General features: G+C 41.3%; 2 protein-coding genes across 2 annotated transcripts in view; both read left to right on the top strand.

The window, feature by feature from the left end:
* The window catches only part of nptxrb (neuronal pentraxin receptor b), a 9,682-nt gene extending 6,892 nt beyond the window's left edge, over window positions 1-2,790 (top strand). The window contains exon 6 of the mRNA XM_080880405.1: window positions 157-2,790. Within this exon, the coding sequence (XP_080736531.1) occupies window positions 157-402 (246 nt within the window). The 3' untranslated portion in view covers window positions 403-2,790. The remainder of the gene's footprint in view (window positions 1-156) is intronic.
* Window positions 2,791-9,208: 6,418 nt separating this feature from the next.
* LOC308395795 (dynein axonemal light chain 4) lies at window positions 9,209-12,916 on the top strand. The gene is made up of 4 exons (XM_080880776.1): window positions 9,209-9,376; window positions 9,749-9,828; window positions 11,640-11,723; window positions 11,855-12,916. Exons 2-4 carry the CDS (start codon window positions 9,757-9,759, stop codon window positions 12,017-12,019), a joined length of 321 nt encoding a protein of 106 aa, XP_080736902.1. The 5' UTR covers window positions 9,209-9,376; window positions 9,749-9,756; the 3' UTR covers window positions 12,020-12,916.
* Window positions 12,917-24,743: the final 11,827 nt, after the last annotated feature.

Below are 24,743 nucleotides of genomic sequence, written 5' to 3' on the forward strand. Positions count from 1 at the left end.
TTACTTAATGTTAATTAAAAACTTTGTCAAGCAAACTGCTGCCAAACGATATTCCAATGGAAATCGTCCTTTTCCCCCCCCACCACAAATAATAATGTAATAATGTTTAAAATGGCTGGTGTTGAAGTTCTGAATGTGCTATCTCTTCTACCCAAGGACACACTGGGTGGACGTTTTGATGCCTCCCAGGCTCTGGTCGGGGAGCTCTCTCAGTTTAACCTGTGGGACCGGGTGTTGAAGCCAGCCGAGGTGGCCGCCGTGGCCGACTGCAGCTCCTCGGCCCTGGGCAACATCGCGCCCTGGACCGACCACGACGTAGATGTCTACGGCGGCGCCACCAAGGAGTCCCTGGACCCGTGCCACGCCGCCCAGAGATCCAACCCCTCTGGCCCCAAACAGTGAAGAATGACTGGGAGAGGGCAGCCATGCTTGAGAGGTCAATTTAGGAGTGAATTGAAGAGTCTAAAGAGTTTTTATCCAAGTTGGAGCATCCAGTATAATTTGCTTGTTGGGGGTTGGTAAGCTTACTACCAGTGGACTATTAAATTGTCAAGCGTGGTGTATCTGTTCTGTTCTTTGTGTTGGTGTCCACGCTCATGTGTTTACTTCTGCAGTGAGATACAGTGAGTTTAGTCACAGAATCACCTTAGTGAAGGCTTGCATGGGTCAATCAACCTCTGGCGTGAACGTGTTTAAACGGAGACTCTGCATTGATAGAGTGGAATCTGTGGTTTAGATGATAATCTCTTGGGCCAGTCAGCCATACGAGATTATTCCTGCAGGTTTCAGTGCAGTCATGGAAAGAACCTTTAACGATGCCACATCTAAGGGTTTCTCCATTGTTGTTTTTTTGCAACACAGTGACACAAAATTCCATCTCTTCTTCATCCCGTGTCCAGCTGGTTGTGTTATGATGCTACAGCTGATTTCTGACATGCTCTAGTGGTCATATCTATTTTTATTACTCAATGGGGAAACCGAGTTTGGTCCGTTTTTAACTGTATATGATCCTGTCGAGTAAAGTCTGTGTGCTTTTCGGTTTTTCTATATTGCATACCACGATTCGGTAAACCAGTGGACTTATAAATGTATAATGTGTAATGTACTTCTGCTAATGTTGCTCTGTATCAGTCTGCTCCTCCCCGCCCCATGCCTGCTGTAGCCTCTCGTGCATCTCACAGCCCAGCAAAGTGAAGTTGCAGCGTTTTTCTTTTCTTATTGTTTGCAGCTTAGATAAAACAGCGCTCTCAGCCGACCCCTGAAATAAAACGTCATGTCTAACTAAGCACCACTAAGAGAACTGGTATTACGATATAACTGTGGTATCACTGAATGTAAATCAGATGAAATGTAAATGTTTTGTTTTGTTTTTTTGGTGAAAATTACAGTGTACGTATTCCACACTGCCCCACTCTACACATGTTTTTATTAAATCCTCACAGACTGAGGGGGAGGGCATGAGGTGGACTGATTCCATGATGGCCATTTTGTACTTAACAGCTGGCTCTGTGCAGAAAACACAACCTGAAGGGAAGACTGTGCTTCCACTGAGCGACAGTAAAGTCAAACTACTGCCACCTTTTAAGTAACCTGAAGAACTACAAGCCAAACAAATAGATAGTAAAATCATTAAGCCTTTAGATTACATTAGATTGTTGGCATTTTTTATTGATAGTTATGCACCATGGAAGCATTTGAGTCCCGTTTTTTACATTTAATGAAGGATATATATATATATATTTCCCTTGTTTTAAGTTGCTTGGTTTTGAGCACATTTTTTCCAAAGTTGATCGTACGGGACTTTTTTTACTTAAATAATTAATTTAACTTGCTTGAAGACATTTCACTTCTCATCTGAGAAGCTTCTTCAGTTTTAGGGTCAAACGGTGGAGTGTCCCAGATTTAAGCTCTGTGGGAGTGTCCCCCAAGAGGGACAATGGACCCCCTAATGATCCTCTACCTAATCACATGAGCCAAGGTGTGAAAATGGGTGTAGGTCACAATTAGCCAAGGTTTCAGGTGAGCTCATTGTGAAACCTAGCCCCACCCCATCATGTGATTTGAGGTCTGATGGCCCAGGATGTGAGTGGGCCTTCCCAGACGATGAGCTCAGAACCTTAAAGAACCTTAAAGAAGTCCAGGCGTTTTGTTTCTAAGCTCCTTAGACTACGATGACCTGGATGACTGAGAACCTTCACAGACAGTTAACTAAACTGTGATGCTCTGTGTTTTGTTTTGGGGTTTTTTTTTGCGGCGAATCTGTAAAGTCACATGGCTGTATTCCTCTGATGTCTGGCATTTGATTTGAATCTTTCATAGTCAGCTTGAGATGGATGCGCTTAATGGCCTGCATGGAGTTGAGGCGGATATGCGAGGCGGACATCACAGGAAATAGAGGAGGGAAGAGCAAACCAGATGCACTGTGAGGGCCGAGGGTTTAATTCTCGCTTCGTCCAGCTACGCTAAAAAATGTATCCAGTCAACACTGTGCAGCGAAATGAACTGTGGTTAAGATACACTCAGTGCTTCTGTTCACTTATTACCTCAATCCATCATTCCCGCAAACAATTTGACACCCTGTTGTAAAGTGCCTGCCAGGGCTCTCGTGCCCACAGAATGGTCAGAGTTTTTTTTTAGAGTTTTCTTCTTCGTCGTCTCTTTCTTCTGTTTCTCTCTCTCGGTTTTGTTTGGTCGTTGATGGCTGTGACAGTGTTGCGCTTGTCCTTATCTGCATCTTCATGGATCTTCTTTGGTATTGTGAAATAGGTGGATAAAAACTAATAAAGTGGTTATGACAACAGTTTTGGAGTCGTAGCTTTTTAACATGACGTCAAAAAAACAAAAGCAAAAAGAAAGAAAAGAAGAAAGTGTGGGATGTGTGTGCTGGGTTTGAGTGGCTGATTCCTTCAGACTTGCCAAGCCATCCGGATTACACTTCAACTAAACAATTGCACTCAGCATGCAAGCCTTTATACATAATCACACACTAAGAAAAGGCTTTAAGCTCTTTTTGTTGTGTGCCAGACTGGATTAACAGCGTATTTGCTGTCAGATGGCACGTGTGTGTCTTTTACATGGAGGCAGTACTCAGCAAAGACACTCCACAGAAATCCTGACCGCTGATGTAGACATAATAGATTACTCATAAATTTAACGAAGATCATGATGATTCGTGACTGCTCATCTGCCCACACACCACATTTCTTGGCGATCGGTTCATCTTAGCTGTGAGCTCAAGTCTAACCTCCAACTGCACAACACTTCATTAAAGTTCTCAATCTCACTTCAGCTGGTTTCCTGTGACTTCCTCAAAACCCAACCTTTACAGTCTGATGACCAGCAATTTATGTCTACACTCTCTATACTTTTATCTCTAAAACACCAAATTTAGCTGTAATTTAAGTAAGTTTCCTTTTATCTGTCTAAATTCATTTATTTTTTTTTGAAAGGGGAGAGTTTGGTTAGAAGAATCCCCTCGAGGTTCTCACTGTGTTTGATGCCAAAGAAGAAGAAATAAAAGATATCTATGATCTGTTTCCCAAGAAGATATTAATAATCTATGGGAGGCAGGAAAGAAAGCTTTAGAGATAAACTGGCTTCTGCCACTCTAGACTGAAAAATCAACAACTGTGTGGGTCACAGTAAGATTTTCATGCAGAAACGAATGGTGGCTAGATACCTTTGGTAATAGGAAGCTGACCTTTGTGGCTTCAAGGATAGACTGTAAAAAATCAACACATCAAGTAATGTTTTCAACCCTTGAGTTTATTCTGGCTGTGCATATTGTTTTTTTTTTTTCAAAGCCAGAAATTAGAGGACAAAAGGATAGACCAACTAACCACTAACCATTGGTTAGCTTCGTTACTAAGGTACATCCTTTTTTTCCATGATTTTAACAGAGACGCTAACAATGGATCATTAAAGATGATTAAATTAAGCTAATAGGTAGGCTACTTAGAAGCTAAACAGGTCTCTGTAGGTTCAACAAGCGATGTAGGTACACCAATCTTTTATGCCATTGGTGACTCATCAGTGGCTCGTTGGTCTAGGGGTATGATTCTCGCTTCGGGTGCGAGAGGTCCCGGGTTCAAATCCCGGACGAGCCCCACTTGTTGCTTTGCTCTAAAAAGTTCCAAGGGAATAAAGAAAAAAAAAAGCAGGGAAAATGGTTAAAGAAGTGGTTTTTATTAAAGTTTCTAATAACAACTAATCTTTTTGCAACTGCAGTTATTGCCATCTCATGGCACTTCTGCATTGGCCTAATTTTTCAGACACAGAGGCTACGTCCATGTTTGGTACCATGTATGCCCACAGCTGAATATGAACAAGAATGTGAACAAGGCTCAACAACACCCACATGCCACATGTCAATAATTCCTAATTAGAGTTTAAATTAGCATGTTATATAAAAGGCTACTCCCTGTACAGCTGCTGCGAAGGAGGAAATGAAAAAAACAACACAATTTTTTGCACCAGGCTGAATAAACCTGCTTCTGCTATAAAGCTGAGTTGATTTTTTGGAGCGAGCAATTCATTTTCAATTCAGATTTACATTTACATTGGTGCTATTTACATAGCACCAATTTCCAATAACAGTCACCTCAAGGTCATTTATACTGTAAGGTAAAGACCCCACAGTCTTCTGAAGAAAACCCTAATAACTAAACTTTGTGACTGTGGGAAGGAAAAAACTCCCTTTTGACAAGAAAAACTCTCGGATCAGAAAGAGGCAGCCGTCCATCCCGACAGTTGGGTGGCTGTGGCTCAGGAGTTTAAAGCAGGCTGCCTGCTAACCAGAAGGTTGGTGGTTCGACCCTTGTCTAACCCCAAGTTACACCAGAGTATGGATTTGTGTCAATGTTAAATAGAAACTACTTACGTTAAAAAAAAAATGAATGAGGTGAGTTGTATATAAAAAAAGTGCTCAGTTAGAATAGAAAAGTGCCATATACCATGAGGGGAAACAAGAGAAGAGAATGAAAAAGAGAGGATGGGGGCAAAAGCCCCCATATCAGATGCACAATAGTTTCCTGTGGATGGATTATTGTGGGATGTTTGGTTTTCAACATCAAACCATGCTTGTATACAACAATGGCCATTTGAGGCAAACAAGCACAACCAGCCAAATCTGTGAGAACAAGACAGGGAAAAATTGCTTCTCTTTCTGTCTGAACACACTTTTTGCCACATTTGTGCTGATGCTGGCTCCTCGACATGGAGATTTAAGGACATATTTCGAGAGTCATCAGCCAATCACTCAGATGGATAATTAGTCAATCACTCAGATGAATCATCTAAGCAGCAAATATTGTTTTTCATTGTTAATTTCTGATTCTTGGCTCCATCTTTCTGTTGATGTCGCCTCTGTCACAGCTTGTTAGCAGAGTCACATGGAGCATTCCTTTCCTCTCCCCAACAGTCTGCTTCCCCAGCTGTTGAATTATAGATACCTTATTACCTCTGTGTAAGGGCGGCATTTTATTATGAAAAACCTTATGTGACACACTACCAACCAGCGACAAGTCTAACACGAGTTTTTACATTTAATCTTACAGCCTCTCAGAATCTTTCTGCACATTTTTTTTCTCATTTCATTCAGGACAGACTTGGCAGGGAGGCGAGCGCCAGTCTTTCTCGTGACTACAGAAAAAAAAAAGATTACAGATGGATTTTATTGTCACTGCAACTCATGGCTTCATTGTCATGAGCCCTGCAGTCATGCAGCTCTTACAGATCCTCTCATAATTGTACAATTAAGTAGTTATTCACCTTTACTTGCTTTGCTTTAAAAACCTAGGCTCCACTATCCAAACTACTTTTACTTTCTTTTTCTTGGCCTCATCTCATACTTAACATAAAATATTTACAGTGTGTTTTCCCCTTGTGATAAATAATTTCCTCAAGGTCTTTATATCACCAGCTTTTCTCTTGACATAGTTTCAACACACCGTTTGTCAAAAACATCTCCTTCTTTCCTTTACTTTGACATTCTCATTTCAGCGTACCTACCAGCCCTCTGGCACCTTTTTTGTGATTTTCTCACCTGGGTATGCAGTGCTTGCTTTCTGCCACTCAGTGTATTTTTGAAGCTGTTTCACATGTGATTGAAGTGTGAAACAGCTGAGGAGGGTAGCTGTAGCTAAGGAGATGGAGCAGAAGATTCATGGTTCGATCCCTGGCATGTCAAGTACTATATCCTTGGGGAAGATACTGAACCCCAGGTTGCCACCAGAGCATCCATTGGAGTGTGGATGTTAGGTTAGGATCACTTAGGCATAGTTGGGGGAGGGGAAAAAAGAAAAGTGTGGGTGAATGAGGCTTGGAGTAAGAAAGTACTTTGAGTGCTCAAGTTGTGTAGAAAAATACTATATTAGTACAAGTGTTTTATACCACTCAGCATTTATTTTAATAAGTTCTTGATGATTTTGAATGTAACTAATCCAAATACATATAAAAAAGTAAAGGCCAGCCTTGCTATTGTTGTTTTCATATGCAAATTTGCGAACATAAGTCAGGCTGTCATGTTCTTTTCAGAGAGAAGAGGCTTTTTCCTGGCAACGCTTCCCAGAAGCCAAACATGCTGTCATGAACTTTCACATGCTATCTGAGATCTGGAGAGTCTGAGATGTAGCTCTTGGGTTTCTTCCAGTTTCTACTACATTGAGTTGCCTGATATTGGGGGGAATTTTAAACTCCTGGGAAGATTGTGGGACATCGTAGCTCAAGAGTTTGCAGTTCGTCTTGTAATCAGAAGGTTGCCGGTTCGAGCCCCGGCTCCAACAGTCTTTGTTGTCTTGGGCAGGACACTTCTGGTCAAAGTGCCTGGTGGCACCAGTATCCGGCAGCCTCGCCTCTGTCATTGCACAAATAGTGCACCCCAGGGCAGCTGTGACTACAATATAGCGTGAATGGGTGGATGACTGAATGTAGTGTAAAGTGCTTTGGCTAAGTAAAGCGCAGGTCATTAACCATTTAACATAAAGCCATCAAACACTGGAATGTTCCACAGACAGCCAAAAGTTCTGCTTTCTGATGAGCTCTTAATCAGCTGCTTTTGATTAGCAGCTGCTGGTTTCCAAGGGTAAGTAAGGGTGAGTTTATTTTTCTACATGGCTGAATTGAATCGTGTGAAAACTTTTTTTTTTTTTACATAACTGTATCATATTTAGATGGGATGGTTGAGTGCTAAGTTATCAATCGATGCTAACATGCTTGGGTAGCAATGTGCATCCTCATTTGGATATAAATGTGCACTCTTTAGGAACAGTTAGCTATAAATTAATGTTATCTAGAAAAGGAAATAGAATGGTGTAATTTCAGATCAACCTTAAGCGCAAAATTTGTGGAAGAATTGTACCACAGAGCTACACTATGTGTCAGAAAACATCCTAAAAATGTTAACATGTTACACCTGGGTAAGCACATATCTGTCAGTAATAGCAATAGTGGCCACGCCCCCAATAATGCAAACTTTAGTAAAATTTTGAGACAACTTAAACAGGTGAGCTAAAAAAAACAAACCTTCTCACAGACTTGCTATAAAGTGGAAATTGTATTGTAATTTCTTATACGTGTGTATTAAAGCTAAGCAGTTTAACATGGGTGAGTCTGTGGGGGGCTGAATGGTCCTGCCAGCCTCAAGTGGCCATTGAGGGAACTGCAATTTATGTTGCCTCTGCTTTATCTCCATTTGCCCACCCAATTTTCAGCCATGTGGGGTACAGATCACATAGTTTATATGCACCTTTTTTCTGATAAGCATGAAAACTTATTTTTAACCTGAATAATAATAAATGAATGAAACAACATGTGATATAGAGATAGGAGATGTGGTTAAGTAAAGACTGATCCTTAACTTTAAAAAAGAAAAACTTGAGATCTTTGAGAATCATAGTGACCAAATTCATTCTGTGGCTTTGAAGACTGTGTGCGTTGGTTAAAGGCTTCAAACAAAGAATGTAAACAGAGTCAGAATGTGCTGTCAAACTACACATATCAGGTGGTCAAACCGATGCTGTAACCCAAATGGGTCAATTAGGCTGATCAGAAATCCTGCCAAATCATGTCATAACATAATGCACTGCTGTGCAATTAGTTAATGGCTCGGTGTTTCTCTGAGCCAGGGCACTCCCTTTTCAGAGAAGCGGATAAAGAGGAGGTGATGTGAGGGTTGAAACGTCCCAGCAATTGGTTAACAGCATGCATTTTTCTCCAGGAATTAATCATAGAGACAAGAACAGAGGAGACCGTGAGAGTGGAAGGAGAGGAAGATTATCAAGTGATCTGATTGTTTTCTCTCTCTGGGATTGATTGATAATCCACTCTAATCCACAACAGAGTCGATTATTTATTTATTTTTTAAGATGCTCGGGTTGGTATTTCAGGTTGGATTATACCATAGAGTGTTTGAGGCTAAATGGACAACCAGCAAACGCACCTCTCACTGACAGACCGTGGAATTATTTATCTTTCAAAGCACTGTGGAGTTTTCTGAGCTTGGGTTTGGTTTTGTGTGCTTGTGGGTGCACGTATGTAGAGCAGACTGACGATTCTGGGTCAAATCAATCCACCTGGGGGATTCCTCGCACATGTTTCCAGCTGAATGTGGGTCAGAGACTGTCAGAGAGCTGATTAGGATGGATAAAAAAGGTTTTACCCATGCTCTGCCTGATTGACAGGAGAGTGGCCTAATTTAAAAGCAGTTATGCATGCAGGTAGATAGTGATGATAAGTGTGTTAGCTCAAGCTCTGTATCACAGTAAAAATCATTTATACTGGTCCAAATCAAGAGACCTTCTGTGTATTTTCCACTAAATGACAGAATTAGACACCTTTATAAAATTATTCTTAAGGTATATGTTATTATAACCATCTTGTATCAAAAAGCTGTTAATAATAGGTCCACCTTAACCAGTGTCAGTATTAAGAGTTCTCCTTTTTTTCTATATGTAATAAATGAATCAGAAGTAATTACACAGTTACATAGTATTTCTGTCGTTACATTTTTTTCCTTTTTTGTTTCCTTTTAATTTTCCTTGCATTTAATCTTCATTTTTTCAAATTTATTAAAAAAAGTACAGAAGAATAAAAACTTAATTTGGTTACGTTACCGTTCTCGGAAACGGGCGGATTGCTTTCCATTTGATCGACGGACTCTCAACCAATAAGAACTCAGCTCGGCAGAGCTAGGCGGGGCCCAACTCCACGGATATCGCTTGTTTAAAATGTCTCCTTAACAACCGAACTGGAAGTCAAACAGCAGAAGTTTTCGTGGGGCAAACGCTTCGTAAGTGACACATCTCCGGGTCACTGCGCATTTATCAAGTCTCGATAACGGACGGCAACCCATAACGGCGCGACGGTGGATCTAAATAAGGCGAGTTTTAGCTAGAAAACAACCAGTGCATCAAATGTTTGCTATGAAAACATGCTAAGCTAATTAGCCTGTTAGGGCTGCTAACCTGATAAGGCGCTGTCCCGTTAACAAGCCTGCCGTGACGCGATACCTGTGGACACTGTTTAAGTGTGGAACCGCTTATTATTCTGGTGTGAACTACGATGTGAGACTTCTTGTCGTTAGCCAGTATAGGGCTAAACGATGTTAGCTAACTTCGTCCCCAACACAGGTCATGTTAGCCACAGATGTGAGCTTGCTGTGCAGGATAGCCACCACTCCTGATGAAGTGACACTTGGTGACACGCTCCGGGGACAGCATTTTTAACATGCACACACATGCTTTATTTGCAGGAGTCGGAATGGCCGGGACTGGCGAGGGAAAGAAAGAAGAGGCCGACTACAAGAGACTGCACAGCTTCCCTCTCATCAGGGTAGGAATGAAGTGACATTGTTCACCTAGGACCAGGACAAGGAGGTCCTGAGTGTGGATGAGACTTTTGTGATACTGCGAAATAAAAAGATTATGCAGGTGTGAGGCTGCTCTGGTTTAGTAGATGTAGTTGTGATGCATAAGCAGACTGTAAATGAGTGAAGGACACAGTCAACTTTATTTAATGTTAAGTTTAAAACAACTACTGCAGACTAAGATGGCTCAGATGAAAATTAGTGTTGCGACAGATCACAGTAAGTACCGTAAGGACTAATTCGTAGTTAAAAGTTGTAGGGTTAAACATGACTAATGCACCACCAGTTTAAAAAAAAAAGCTGATTAGCCTGTGACTGTATTTCCACCAATCACAATTCACCTGTGAAGCAAATCCTCATTAATGAGCAGTTTTGCAGTCAGTATTTTCACATCGAGGTCTGCCTTAACGACTCTGAAAGAAAGAGGCTGAAAATAAGTAGGAAAGTGGTGGTATGCACTCATAGTTCCACTCATCTTTGGGACCAAGAATCAATATGCCTGCACTCAAAAAATAATAATTTAGATGAAGATACCTGTTATGTAATCGCTAAGAACTTGATAAACTGATTTAGAAACCCTATCAAACCACCTATTCAGCAGCCATTAGTGTGAAAAAGTCATCTCACGCCCACGCACAAAGCTGCCTGTTTAGTTTATAGAATTAGAATAGAATAGAATAGAATTCAACTTTATTGTCATTGCACATGCACAGGTACAGGGCAACGAAATGCAGTTTGCATCCATCCAGAAGTGCTTAGTGATATAGATATATTACAATATATATTAGCAATAATATAGATATGTAAGTATATTACAGAAATGGGTCTATTATGTTATAATGTACACGGTATGAAGTATGTTGTGAATATTCTATAACTATAAGTATGTACAGGCTGTAGTGAGTACAAGCTATGTACAGGATATGAACAGGATATAAATATGAAAAACTATACAGAATATGAAATAAATAACTTTACAGGAATCTGAGATATACAGCTATACAGAAATGGGAACTATGCAAGTTGTAAACAGTTGTAGGGTTAAAAATTATCGTATGTACAGAATGATTGTTTACACAGGGCTATACAGTAGTGCAGTTATCAGACACTTCCCACTGGCAAAGTTTGCTGCAGGCTGACAGCAGCCCACTGCCATACATGCAGCATGCAGGGATGAGTGTAAAGGTGGCACACCTGTGTAAACTAAACTTCTAAAATTTTAGTTGGCAATTTAGAAACATCTCTTAAAAAGTTGTGCTGCACTGTCACTTAAGGACGCCTGTGTAGCCGGTGCAGTGCCATGAAGAAGTCCATTATCTGATGGTGACATTTGCGTCTCAATGACACAGAAACTGTAACACTCATGTAGGAGTTAGTTTAGTTATTACTGGGAACCTTCTTTTTCTCTTTCTGTGAGAAAACAAAAGAGCGCACACCAAACTTCACAATATTTGGTCGTTAAATACGTGCACGCTAGGCAACACAGCAGGCTCAGGTGTGGCTCACACAAGGTGTCGTATTCTCTAAGATTAGCAAACAGCTCCTAAGCACCAACTGCAAAATCAAGTCTGTAGCTATTGTGTCTTCACACATTTGATCAGTCAGAGCACGCTGACTAAACCAAGCATCACAGTGACAGACAGCGCTAGGGAAGAAGTAGCTCGCATGGCAAGTTGTCTGACCACATTGGGGGACGGTCAGAAAGGATGAAGGCAATGCAGTGTTGTTTCTAGCTGACTTGTTTATATTCATGTCATAGCTCTGTGTTTGTCCTCAGCACACAGACATGCCAGAGGAAATGAGGGTTGAGACCATGGAGCTGTGTGTTACAGCCTGTGAGAAGTATGCCACCAACAATGAGGTGTGTATATTTTGCTCTCAGTCTTGAGTAAAATATTGAGGATGCCTTTTCAAATTTCTCTCGTGTGTTGTGCTGATGGCCAGGGCTTCTGTTTTTCTTTTTTTTTTCTTTTTTCTTGCCGTCTTCCATAGAGTGCTGCAAAGATGATCAAGGAGTCCATGGATAAGAAATTTGGCAGCTCGTGGCACGTGGTCATTGGCGAAGGCTTCGGCTTTGAGGTCACACACGAGGTGAAGAATCTTCTTTACATGTTCTTCGGAGGAAGCCTGGCCGTCTGCGTGTGGAAGTGCTCGTAGCACCTTCTCTGACGTTCTCGCCGGGCTGGAAATGAACCACCAGCTACCATCCAGATGCTGGTTATACTTGTTTCGGCAGGTTAGGTCAGGTCGCTACCAGCCACTGAGGCAGGAACCGCGAAGTGCTCGTTGATTTTAAAAATGCAGCGAGAATAGAAGAAAGGGGGTTTTGATTGCGACTTTGGCTGGTGGGCCTAAAAATAGCGTCTCGCCTTGTCTGTCACCGGTCTGTTCCTCTCTGTTGTTAACCATCCATCTCTCCATTCAGTACATTAAATAAAAAAAAAAAAGGAAAGAGGCGAGAACATTTGTGAGCATGCATGTGCAAGCAAGTTCAACTTCTCCAACAATTACAGCCAGCCAGGGTCTCCAAAGTCCTTTACCCTCATTCCTCTGCAGGGAGTGTGTGTATGTGTGAGTGTTTTATGTTTGTGTGTGCTGGACACACACGTTTTTGTTTTTTCCTTCTTTTTAAGTAGCACCACGTCATCGCCGTGCTCAGCAGTTTGACAAGACTGCGCAACACTAAGCCGTCCACGCCGCCTGTAACTTTACACGTGTCTTTCTCTATCCAACTGCACTAGTGTTTAAATAAAATTTGTAAGATTTTTTTATGTGTACATATTTTGATGCAACTTGAAAACACTTCTTTTTAAGGACCAGTTCATCTTCTTACGATTAAAAAGGTTCTGAGTCTTCTGAGCCGAACACGGCACCCGACCTCACCTTTTCTCCTCGTTAAGGTGTTTGTTATTATCCCTAATAATATCATCACCCCACTGGGTGATAACAGCAGTGTGATTGTTTTCATGTTGATGCCAGTTTTAATGATCCTTTGTTGGATCATTACGCGTGAAGTGACCTGATTGTATAATAAACTGAAATGTGTAAAACAGAGCCCGACATCTGCCTCTGTTTTGTTCTTTGCTGTTTCTGCGAGCTTCGTTACAGTTACCACACAGCATGCTGCAAACTTCGGGCTCACGTTTCTGATTAAATGCAATTCATGAAAAGGAGGTTTTTGTGACAGATTGAGAGCAAATTGGAACCGTTTGTCCTTGAAATGTAGTCAAGCAATTATACTGACATGAGTGATTGCATCCAGCACAGGAAATGTCATTTCTCTCATGTATCAGTACAAGTGAATATGAATGAATAAAGAAAATATATGCTTCACACAGAGGAATAAAATGGTGCCAGCTGCTTCTGCTTGGCTTTCTAAGAATAGAGAAATACAAAAAGGAGGAAAAAAGCTTTAAAAAAAACAAGATGCCAAGGCTTTATGTTCATATGGAAAAAGGAAAACATCAATGTTGGAGCGATGGGGACTTGTCATGAGGGATGATGACGCCCGACTCAGTTTTTGTTGAAGCATTAGTCTGGTTTACAGTTTAAATATTATTTTCCACTAAAGGCAAAGGATGTGTTTGGTCAGACAAAAGTGAGATGACACAAAGTTAAACTGTCAATACCACACACACACACACACACACACACACACAGAGCACTTACATGAAACATTTCTCAGGCGCTACATGAAAGCTGAAAATGGCTTAAAAATTCAAGCTTGTGAGCACAGAGAGATAAGGTTTAAAGAATATTTGCTCTGGCCCGAAAACGACGTGTTTATATTCAACACGTAATAGCATGTTGAATATAAACGCTGCTCTCATGCTAGTGTTAAACTCAGCCCTGAAGTGAAAGGTCCGGTGCTCTAAACCCATCGGCCACAAGATTAAAGGTGATATTTGCAACATTAATAACCTTGTTTCAATGATTTCCTAGGAGACCACAGGTCCTGACATTTATATGGGTGTTAGTGTTACACTTGGCACAAGCCTGACTAAGCCCACTGCAGTCCCTCACTGGACTCAAGAACCACAACAAACACTCTTAGGTGTTTACTTGGCCTCCAAAGAATTATCTTAAAGCTATTTTTAGATGTAAAACGCAGCTACTTACATATTTGAGACAAATTTCTGTGAGCTGGAAAGCACCAGCTGCAGGTGATTACTAACTGTGGCCTCACAAAAGTGAGCCAATTTGCTCAGTTTTGTGGTAAATGTGTACAAATAATACACTGCTCAGAAAAAATGTACACTTTGAAAACACATCAGATCTCAATGGGAAAAAAAAAGACGTTGGATATTTATACTGATATGACCTGGGTAATGTGTTCAGTTTGAAAGCATGGCACAAAATGAAAATGGTCAACCTACAGGGGGCTGAATTAAAAGAAAATCAAAGTGAAAAAATTATGCAGAGTCCTTTTGTTAAAATCTCATTGCAGTGACTCAAAAATGATATCAGTAGTTTGTATTGCTCACACATGCTTGCATGCATGCCCGACAACATGAGGGCATGTTCCTATTAAGATGATGGATGGTGTTCTGGAGGATTTCCTGTCAGATATAGACCAGGACATCTCTGAGCTCCTGGACAGTCTGAGGTGTAGCCTGGTAGTGTTGGATGGACCAAAGCATAAAGTACCAGAGATGGTCTATCGGATTCACGTCAGGTTAGCCTGGGGGCGAGTCAGTGGTATCAGTTCCTTCATCCTCCAGGAACTGCCTGCATACTCTCACCACATGAAGTCAGGTATTGTAATGCAGCAGGAGGAACCTCGGACCTACTGCACCAACGTAGGTTCTCACAGTGTGTTCAAGGATTTCATCCTGATACCTAATGGCAGTCAGGGTACCGTTACCTAGCCTGTAGAGGTCTGTGTCCCTCTCCATAGATATGCCTGCCCAGACCATCACTGACCCACATCAAGCTGGTTATGCTGAACTATGTTGCAGACACTATAACGTTCTCCATGGCTTCTCCAGACCCTGTGCTCAGGGTGAACTTGCTCTCATCTGTGAAAGCACAGGGTGCCAATGTTAGACCTGCCAGTTCTGGTATTTTATGAGAAATGCCATTTGGGCTCCACAGTTCCGGGCAGTGGGCGCAGGGCTCAATGGAGGACATCTGCCACCCTCATGAAGTCTGTTTCTGATTGTTTGGTCAGAGAAATTCACTCCAGTATCCTGCTGGAGGTCATTTTGTAGCTCTGGCAGTGCTCATCCTGTTCCTGTTCCTCCTTGCACAAAGGAGCAGATACAAGTCCTTTTTATTGGCTAAGGACCTTTTGCGGTCCTGTCCAGTTCTCCTAAATGAACTGCTTGTCTGTGGGAATGGAATAGAATAAAATTTATTGTCAGTGCACATGTACAATAAAATTGTGGATTTTCTCTGTGCTCCCGAGACTGTGCTGGGAGACATAAACCATCTGGCAATGATACAAATACATGTGGCATCCTGGAGTAGATGAACTATCTGTACCATCAGTAGTGACACTGACTCCAGCCAAATGCAAAACTAATGAAAAAACAGCCAGGAGGGATGAGGAGGGAAAAATGTCATTGCCCTGCAGCTGTAAAACCATTCCTGTTTTGGGGTTTGTCTCATTGTCACCTGCTGTTCATTTCATTAACACCAAAGCAGATGAAACTGCCTTGATGTTGATGAACAACCCTCCCTGCTACTTAACTGAGCAGATCAATATCCCAGAGGTTTAACTGGCTTGATTCCTTACTCTGATTTAAAAGTGTTCCATTCAGTTTTTTGACCAGTGGTTTTAAAAACTCAAAGATGTGAAGCTTGTCTGCCAAATGGGAAGAACTCTGTTGTGACTCAATCAAGTGTCTGTTTGCTTTCAAAGTGTGCAGAGGGCTTTTTTTTGGCTCAGCATTGGAGGGAGAGAAACCGCCTTTATTGACAGATTAGCAGTATCTTGCAGCTTATGGCCACAGTTTTTGTGCACCCAAAGCACCATGACCCCACACTGGGTCAGTCTGCACTCACAAATACTACAATGCTTGCCAAGCTGTCCTCTTACCTTCGCTTTTATGTCCACACTGTTGTCTGCAGTGTCACCATATTTTCATCTTATGAAGGTAATGGTGACAAATATGTCTATTTTTCTGGCTGTTCCCTACTAGTTCAGCAAAAAACTCAACAAAAAGCTGTCTCCTTCAAAACAGAAGTACAGGCCCGTTTATATATTAGCTCTAAAACTAGCACACATAAACGGTAATAAAACCCACAGTTATTTTGGGTATGCCTCTAATGTCTCCTGGAGGCTTTGGTGTTTTTGTCCGCATGCCTCAGACTGAGTTTTCTCCTTTACGAGGTGAATATCTTTCATCAAATCTGATTTTTATTTGAAATTTTTTGTTGAAATGCCAGAAATCATTAAGCATTCCTCAAAGTATGAGCCAAGAAGTCAGCTGGCACAGCTCTAACAGTTTAAAATATCGCTAATCTCATCGCTCCCTGTCTAATCATACTGGATCAGTTGCAGTATGTATTCTTGATGATCTGCACATTAGATTTTACAGTGATTTTATGCTGAACACCGTTCTTGACACAACCCATTTATCCAGAGGTGATCAGCTATGGCGTATATAGACATGTACAGAGAAGGGATGGTGGGTATATTAGCTAAAACATGTTGAATGTGGAGATGCCTTGAAGGAGGAACAGAGGAAGACCATAGAGAAGATTCATCAACTGGCCTCTAAAATCTATGCATGGGGGACCACTCTTTAGGGTAGACAGCATTAGTGGAAATTAGCTGCCTTTTACTTCTATTCCACTACAGCTAGAGAAGCCGATTCTATGGAAAAGGATTATGGACACTGAAAAAAGGGACAAAAAAAGAAACAGAAAAGTCAGATTTCTGACATCAATCTCAGAATTGTGACCTGGCTCCAGAAAATGGATTGATGAATGGATAGATAATGAATGTGGCGGGAGCCATAACTGTAATTACAATGGTAATAATAGCTGTGCTACAGTGAGCCCATAGAAATGACAAGTACACTTGGCTATATCTTTGCCACAATAATGATTAGATGCCCTGAGCTGTTGCGTACTGAGTTGGTGCAGCAGCTCTGTGTGCTTGTGAGTTTGGCTGTTGCTTGGCTCGGTGAGGGCAGAGGTAGCACAGTTGTCATCTTCTCTGTTCAGGATTCTTTGTGCTCCGTGCTCTGATGTCTCTGGCCACTCACAGTTCTGCTCTTTTGACCTTTACTCTTGCCACCTAATCAGAAACACCTCTATCCCCACTGCCCGTCCAGTGCGAGTCCAACTAAACTAAACGTGCATCTTCCCCACTCAATAAAAACGTAACAAAAAATATATGCAGTAGACTATTCAGTCAATAATTCCAGCAGCATTTCTAACTTCTGATTAGGTGCACAGCCTACAGCCTGCCTCCGTAGTCGCCCACCTCCTCTTCTAAACACACCGACCTCTGAAGCCTGCAGATCCCTCCACTGAGCGGAATACGTTGTGATGTCTCAGACTGCACACATCAATCCCACACACTCGTGCTTGACCCTGCTCTCCACAGGAGGATGTCAGGCTTGCAGCTGGCCTCCTTCTTAACCCCTGGTCAACAGCTACACTCAGTAATACAATATAGCAGGCCACAGCCCTGCTGTTCTCTGTAAACTGATTTGTTGTGTAGCAGTCTATAATACAAGTAATAACCGATGTGAAAAATTCCTCAAATTCTCTTTGAAATCCAGTTTTTGCAGAGATGTAACACTAAAATGTTTCCCTTCTGGTGAAAAAAGCCTCTGTTCTATGCAGTTTATATAGACTGTTCCAATTTTAGAATCACTACAGTAAGACCCCTTCTTCTGCGATTCTCCATCAGCCCGACAACCATTGTAAACACCTCAGCTTAATGGCTGACATGGATTTGACAGGGATACACGTGGATTTGCTTGGGCTGAAGCCAGCGTAATACAATGACAGGTTCACCCAGATTCGCCCGGTCCGTTTTTATGCGAAGGAGCCCGTTTGCTGTGCAATTATTGTAACAACGCTCAGATTAATCCCGTGGGTCCTGTGACAGTAAACATTTATTCCACCCTGTGATGCACCTCATTCATTATTCACCTCAGACAGTCTTTATAAATCTCCTCCTTCTCCTTGTGTCTCCTTGCATTGTTAAATATTTATACAGTGAACCACGGAGTCACGCTGCTGGTTTGCTTGGTGTCAGCGCTGCGAGAAAAGGGTTATTATCCAGCAAGAGGCTCTTTGGAGCTGTCATTGAATTTACAGGCACATTGTCACCTGGGGACAGTGTTAAATAGCTTGTACACATCTCTAAAATACAACACAACCAATGTGCGTGGTGCTGTGTTTCCTGCTGATTAAAACAGTCTCTTTTTAAATATTGTATACTTATCCACAATGACAAATTTAGCAGTTCGCAAGTGCGAGTTGATGAATAACTGAACAGACTCTCTTGTTCTATATTTGGCACTCTTTGATGTCTTTACTCTTAAAATAGCCATTTGTGAGCAATTTATGACCCAAAACATTTGCACAGCCCCGACATATTTGTTCCTTATAATAAAGATGAGCCTACCAACATTTCTAACACGTAAATAATTGACATTTTTTCACCACATGTGACTACTCTTCTTCTGCCGCTGCTCCCTTTAGGGTTTGCCGCACCAGATCATCTGCCTCCTTCTCACCCTATCCCTAACATTCTGTCACACCAACCCTCTCTGACGTCTTCCTGTTTTTCCTGGCAATATATCCACTATTCCTCCTGTGCACATGTCCAAACCATCTCACTCTTGCTTCTCTAACATTGTTTCCAAACCCTTCAGCCTGAGGTGTCCCTCTGATGTACTCATTCTTTATCCTATCCCTGTGTCACTGACTACTCTGCATTTGCGATCATTTGGTATTTTAACTTTGCGTTTTCATTACACTAATACCAAGTTCTGTTGCATTCATAAAGTTATAGGACTAAAATCACAACCTTTGTTTACTTATTACTTTTTTATTACCAACAAAGCGGAGCATTTATGAAACAGACTGGCAATAAAGCTCTGCAGGGCGGAGTGAGTCCCATCTGTGTTTGTGAAAATGAATGAAATTAAAAGTAGCCTATTTTAATTAAAAAAAATAACAGCCTAATAGTTTCAAGAATATTAAAATGCAATAAATAAATAAATACGCAGGACAGCTGGGATAGGCTATTACCCTAAATTGGATAAATGGAAAAAAAATGAATGGATGAATACTTTCAATAACATTTTGAAGTCTCAGGTCACGCATATTGATGAGCCAGGAGCTTTGGAAAGGTTCATCCCTCTCTGACTTTAGCTCTATAGCTCAGGTGACTCATGACTACTCATTTAAGGTTCATCAAAAGAGGATAATTTGTCAGGAAGATGCAGTCAGTGATACAGATTTACTTCGGTTAACAATTTTTACAGTTGGAGAATGTAAGATAAATAAGATTTTACCATACATGCCCCCGTCCTTTGGCTCCTCAGTGTGTTGGCATTGAAGAGCCAAAAACATAATGTTTCCACCTCCGTGCTTGACTGTAGGGATCGTGTTCTTTGGTTCATACTCAGCCCTTCTCAGCAAGCTGAGCTGATGCCAAAGAGTTCGATATCGTTTTCCACCAATCACAGCACTTTCACCAAAGCCTTCTCTGAATCATGTTTACTGGCAACCCTAAGACGGGCCTGCACATGTGCCTTGTGGAGGATGGAGACCTTCTGGATGCTGCAAGATTTCAGGCCATTACAGCATAGTGTGTCACCAATGGTTTCCTTGGTGACTGAGGTCCCAACTGTCTCCAGATCATTAATAAGCTCTTTTCGTGCAGTTTTGGGTTGTTTTGGCACCTTCTCATGATCATCCTCACCCCATGAGTCAAGATGTTGCATGGATTTTGGGCCATTTTATATTTCTTCTATTTCTGAATAGTCACACCAACAGTTGTCACCATCTCAACAAGCTTCTTGCTGGTTTCTGTTGCCCGGCGAAGCTGTTTACATAGTCTCGTGCTCCATCTGAGTTTTATAAAGGTCTACAATCTTGTCCTTGATGTCCTTTGACAACTCTTTGGTCTTGTCCATGGTGGTCACACTTTTTTTGTGATTTTGTTTAAAAATGGTTTTACTTTTGTGAATTCCTTCAGGAGTATTAATCTACACGGATTACTCAGGCTCAGGAGCCCCATAATTTAGAGACCGTTCCAGTGCTAAATTGCAACACCTGGTAGCAAGACCTTACCGCTATGTATTGATTTTAATACTAACGTGTAGTCTTGGAGCCATCATCTGGTGACAGGAAGTTGGCATTGTTCTTAGCTGGGGTTCCAAGTAAGCAGAGTCAAGTTGAAAATGTGATGAAAATGTCAGCAGATTGCATGCCAACGTTTGCCCTGGGAACGATGTCCCTGGACATGGCATAAGAATGAGTCCTTTACAAAAATCAAACCTGCCATTTTTTGAGACCCGGCTATGGAGGAAATCGCTGCTGCCTTCTCTGGCTTTCTTCTTTTACCCTGAGTCTGAGAAAAAGCCACAGACCAAGCAGCATGTATACTGTCACCTTAATATCCTCTATTTTTGTGTTTTGTTTTCATCTTCAGGCCACCTTGCTATAATGACCCCACCCACATTGAGCTTTTACTTAATTTTAATGGAAAATGACCAAAACCGAGCAGAGTTGAGTCAAGCTGAGCAGGTGATAATGGAAAAGAGACACAGGTAGAGATCTGTATCTTCTTTTTGCAACATCCTGAAAGAGTTCAAGACTGAAGACGTCTATAGGCTGCTTACAGATTGACTAATACTAAAGACCTGAAGGAAAATGCATAGTTATCTTATTTATGTAATTAAACTAGAAAATATTACTTATTGAATCTTTATGTTCTCTTCTTCTAGTCATATTAGTTGCGTGAAATACATAAAGGGAGCTACAGAGATCATATATTAAAGTTGATCTTTTCCAGCCCTCCTCGAAGTAAAAACAAAGAAGGAAGAATAATTCAGTAAATTTGTGAAGAAAGCTCTTTAACCATCATCTAGGGAAAGATTAAAGAGCATTACAGCAGTGTCCTTTGTTTTTCTTAGATGTCCCTGAAAGCATAGCAGTGGTGAGCCTTTTATTATCATGGCAACAGTCAGCGGGCAAACCGCATGTGAAATAGGGTTTTATTATCCACGAAACTACACCAAACATTAGTCCTCTAACTGTTGATGCCGAACTTCAATCCGTTTTTTTTTCTTTTTGTCATCACACCGTGTCCTCGTTTGAAGCATCTCTCTGTGTTGGAAAAGCTCAGTGCTGTCTCTTAGCAACCTCCTTACCACCTGTGATGGTGAGCGGAAGGTTGCAGCGTCCCTGAGTGTGTGTTAGTGAATGACACAGGAGGTAAAACACAAAAGAAACCCTTTGGTGCTTGAAAATATAGTGAGTGACAACTCTCAAAATTCAGTAGCTAGTACTGAAAAATGAGGATAAGGGAAAAGAGAGAATGTGGCCTTTTAGAGGTTAGAAAATTCCACAGATTCACAAAGGTGCAGAGAGTTGGAGGGCAGAAGAGTGAGAGGAGAGTGTCAGGAGACAGCATTTAGAGGTGGGGGATGGGTGGTGGTGACAGAGGATGACAGAAGAGAGCAGGAGGGATAAATCTTTCATCTGAACATTGCTAGCGGCTTTCTTTTTTATGAGAAATAGGAAACACAATCCAATATTAATATGAGCGTGCGCATGTGGGTCTTTTTGCAAATGTGTGCGTGAGTCAGTCCCAGCTCTGACCAGCACTAGATGTGGCTGTGCTTTCATTAGCTCTTCTCCAGACTGACATAAAAGGGAGTCATGAGTTTTTGGAAAATAGAGAGGCCGGTGAAATCAAATGAGAGTAAAAACATAGAGGGGATTTTTTAAAAAAAGAAGAAATGTTTCAGTGTACGTGAGGATAAAACCTAAAAGGACTTGATTATAAGAGAAACAGAGAAAAGTAAGTCACAGAAGAGAAGCAAATAAAAGGTTGGAAGGAAAGACAACCAAGTAGCAGTTGGATTGCTGCTTGAGTCTGAGCTTATGATTTATTTCTTTCATTATCTTGAAAATCTTTTGTTACACCTGTTAAACTAAGAGGCCGAATACAAATTACATCTTGTTAGTGGCTTGGAGAGGGGGCGTGTTGTTGAAATATGATCTGCACTGAGGACGGTGCTAGAAACTTTGAAAACCACATGAAATACACACCATATTCACTAGCTGCAAAGCTAAACAAAGATGCCGCTTCAATTAAATAAGCAGGGGGCAAAAGAGTTCAAGCACTCTCCAAATTTAATTCAAAGTGGCCATAGATCTAGTTACTGAATTATCATCCTCAGTAACATGGTGGATTTTTAAAAATTGATATATAAATCATTGTTGGGTTTCTTTTTTTTATTTTTTATTATTACGTTATACTGGCTCACAGAGAGTTTATAGTTTGTGTTCACATGGACGGGAACATACCTTTGAAATAGTGGTTGAAAAGGTTTGTTACACTGGAGTGATAAGAAAAGAGAACTCTGTATACGATCCAGTCATCAGTAACCCATATCTGATTTCAATGAGCGCAAGCCTTCTTTCAAGGTTGTCACCATGTGTACCTCTGCATGGTATCTGCTACTTTTAGAGTGCCCCACTGAAGTGCCATTGTACACAAAGAATATTTGATACACGTGACCTACCCCGGTCATTGTCTTCTTGCCTCTAGTTCCTTTTCCTCAAAGCAACGTTTAAGCTGGAGGGTTCTTGTTTTGACGTACTAGACAAGTTCCACTTTTTACCATGATAGGAAGAGTTGCATAACATACATACATTCATGCATACATTTTTAAAAGTTCCATCCATCCATTTTCTTGCTGTAATCTAATTCTGAGCCATGGTGGGTTTGAAGCTTATCCTAGCTGTCATAGGACAAAAGACGGGGATACACCACAGCCAGGTGGCCAGTCTATTTCAGGGCTAACAGAGAGGCAAAAAAGCCTCTCTCACACACAGACACTCACACCTACAGCCAATTTAGAGCACTGATATCTTTGGACAAACAGGTACAGGGGGAACATGCAAGCTCCATATAGGGAAGTCCTTGGCAGCCAGCAGATTCAAACCTAGGAACTTCTTTTTTTGAGGTGACAGTCTTAACCACCACATAATCCTGTTGCCCGGTAAAAAGTGTTTACCTTAATTAGTTTAGTGTAATTAAGAGGACACAAAGCATCAAAACAGACATGTTGTACTCACTTTACCTTTTTTGTTAGCAGCCTTTAAAGTCACCTCATTGCAATCCAACTCAAGACCTACCTAATGGTTTAGAGCAGGGGTGGGCAACTCCAGGCCTAGAGGGCCGGTGTCCTGCAGGTTTTAGATTTCATCCTGGGTCAACACACCTGAATCAAATTAATTACCAGGCCTCTGGAGAACTTCAAGAAATGTTGAGGAGGTAATTTAGCCATTTAAATCAGCTGTGTTGGATCAAGGACACATCTAAAACCTGCAGGACACCGGCCCCCGAGGCCTGGAGTTGCTCACCCCTGGTTTAGAGTGTCCTCCTCCACGATAAAAAATAACAACCATTCAGGAAACATATTTTGAAAGACGGCTTTTCAGCTCTTAAGTGTCGGAGACCTGGATGGTATGCAAAGCCCCATTAAAGTAGCTCTTGAATACTGTGACGGTCATCATCAACTAAGACACTTTAAAGTGACTTCATTAAACACACGCATAGTTCCACATAAAAAGGATATTAAAAAAAAAATTTCAATATTGAATGGACTGCTATAAAATTTGGTGCATAGAATCCACACCACACAATTTAAGCTGAACTTAAGCTTCTGCTTCAGTGGATGTGAGTGGAAATGAGTCATAAATGTCAAGTCGAGCCAACATTTATTCATGACTTGAGCTTTAACTGGAGAGAGAAGGGGTAAAAAAGGAGAGACTTTAGGAAAATAACAGAAATAACTAGAACTCCAGGTGGACTGAAATGAGTCAGTGGCTGAGCAAAAGATAAACACAGGCAAACAAAAACAGCAGAAGTGGCCCGACATTCAAGTATCGATACCAATGATGCTATTGGTATCGATATGATACTAGTGAGATGGGCTGCCCTGTGTCATCCCTCTTCAGTAGTTTTCCACTAATTCTATTGTTCTGTCCTCCCCAGACTCGTATCTGTGGCTAAGGCAGCTCTTAGTCCTCATTTTATGACAGGCAGACACCCACTGTCAATAGATTCCTCACCCTATACAGTTACACACCAGAGTTTATAGCTAAACCAACTCATTTGGCACTTCAGAGGATGGGTTCAGCAACTGAATTTCATTCTTGAGAACTTTAAGGCCACACGAAATGCTTTGAGAATAAATGTCCACAATTGTCCTTTAAACAGGGGTTGACAACGTCATCCTAACAAAACACACTCTTAGAAATCCGTCCTGTTCTTCTGATCTCCAGCCACTCTCTATTATCTAAGCAAACCTAAACACATTCTATTCTAATCGCTGGTTTATTCTACTCACAATGGATGAATAAAATTTGCAGAAGAGCACCACTGCACACACAATCCACTGTAAGCTAACATACAGCTAGCATCTAAACTCTCTGAGTTTAAGCCTAGTGCTAGCCTCACTTTGGCTGTCCAGGGGTGAATTCAACTAAACCCTCCTGTTATGTTGTTGAACAACGTTCCTGGGTCAATTTGACCTGGGGCATGTTTACTCATCCAAAAGTGTCAGAAGCACTGGCATTGATTATTTTACAGTTTTCTTGTATAATTTTGATTTTTTTTTCGTTTTCTGTAGTGATGCAGATGACATGTGACATCTGTTCTGTTCTGGGT

The sequence above is a fragment of the Rhamphochromis sp. 'chilingali' genome, assembly GCF_963969265.1.
Source record: "Rhamphochromis sp. 'chilingali' genome assembly, chromosome: 4".
Lineage (NCBI taxonomy): Eukaryota > Metazoa > Chordata > Actinopteri > Cichliformes > Cichlidae > Rhamphochromis > Rhamphochromis sp. 'chilingali'.

What these genes read in the sequence shown, in the direction of transcription:
- LOC308395795 (XM_080880776.1), top strand. Translation starts at nt 9,757, where the DNA reads ATGGCCGGGACTGGCGAGGGAAAGAAAGAAGAGGCCGACTACAAGAGA. An exon ending in ACAGCTTCCCTCTCATCAGG is followed by an intron (nt 9,829 to 11,639) that starts GTAGGAATGAAG and finishes GTTTGTCCTCAG; the next exon opens with CACACAGACATGCCAGAGGA. An exon ending in AGTATGCCACCAACAATGAG is followed by an intron (nt 11,724 to 11,854) that starts GTGTGTATATTT and finishes CGTCTTCCATAG; the next exon opens with AGTGCTGCAAAGATGATCAA.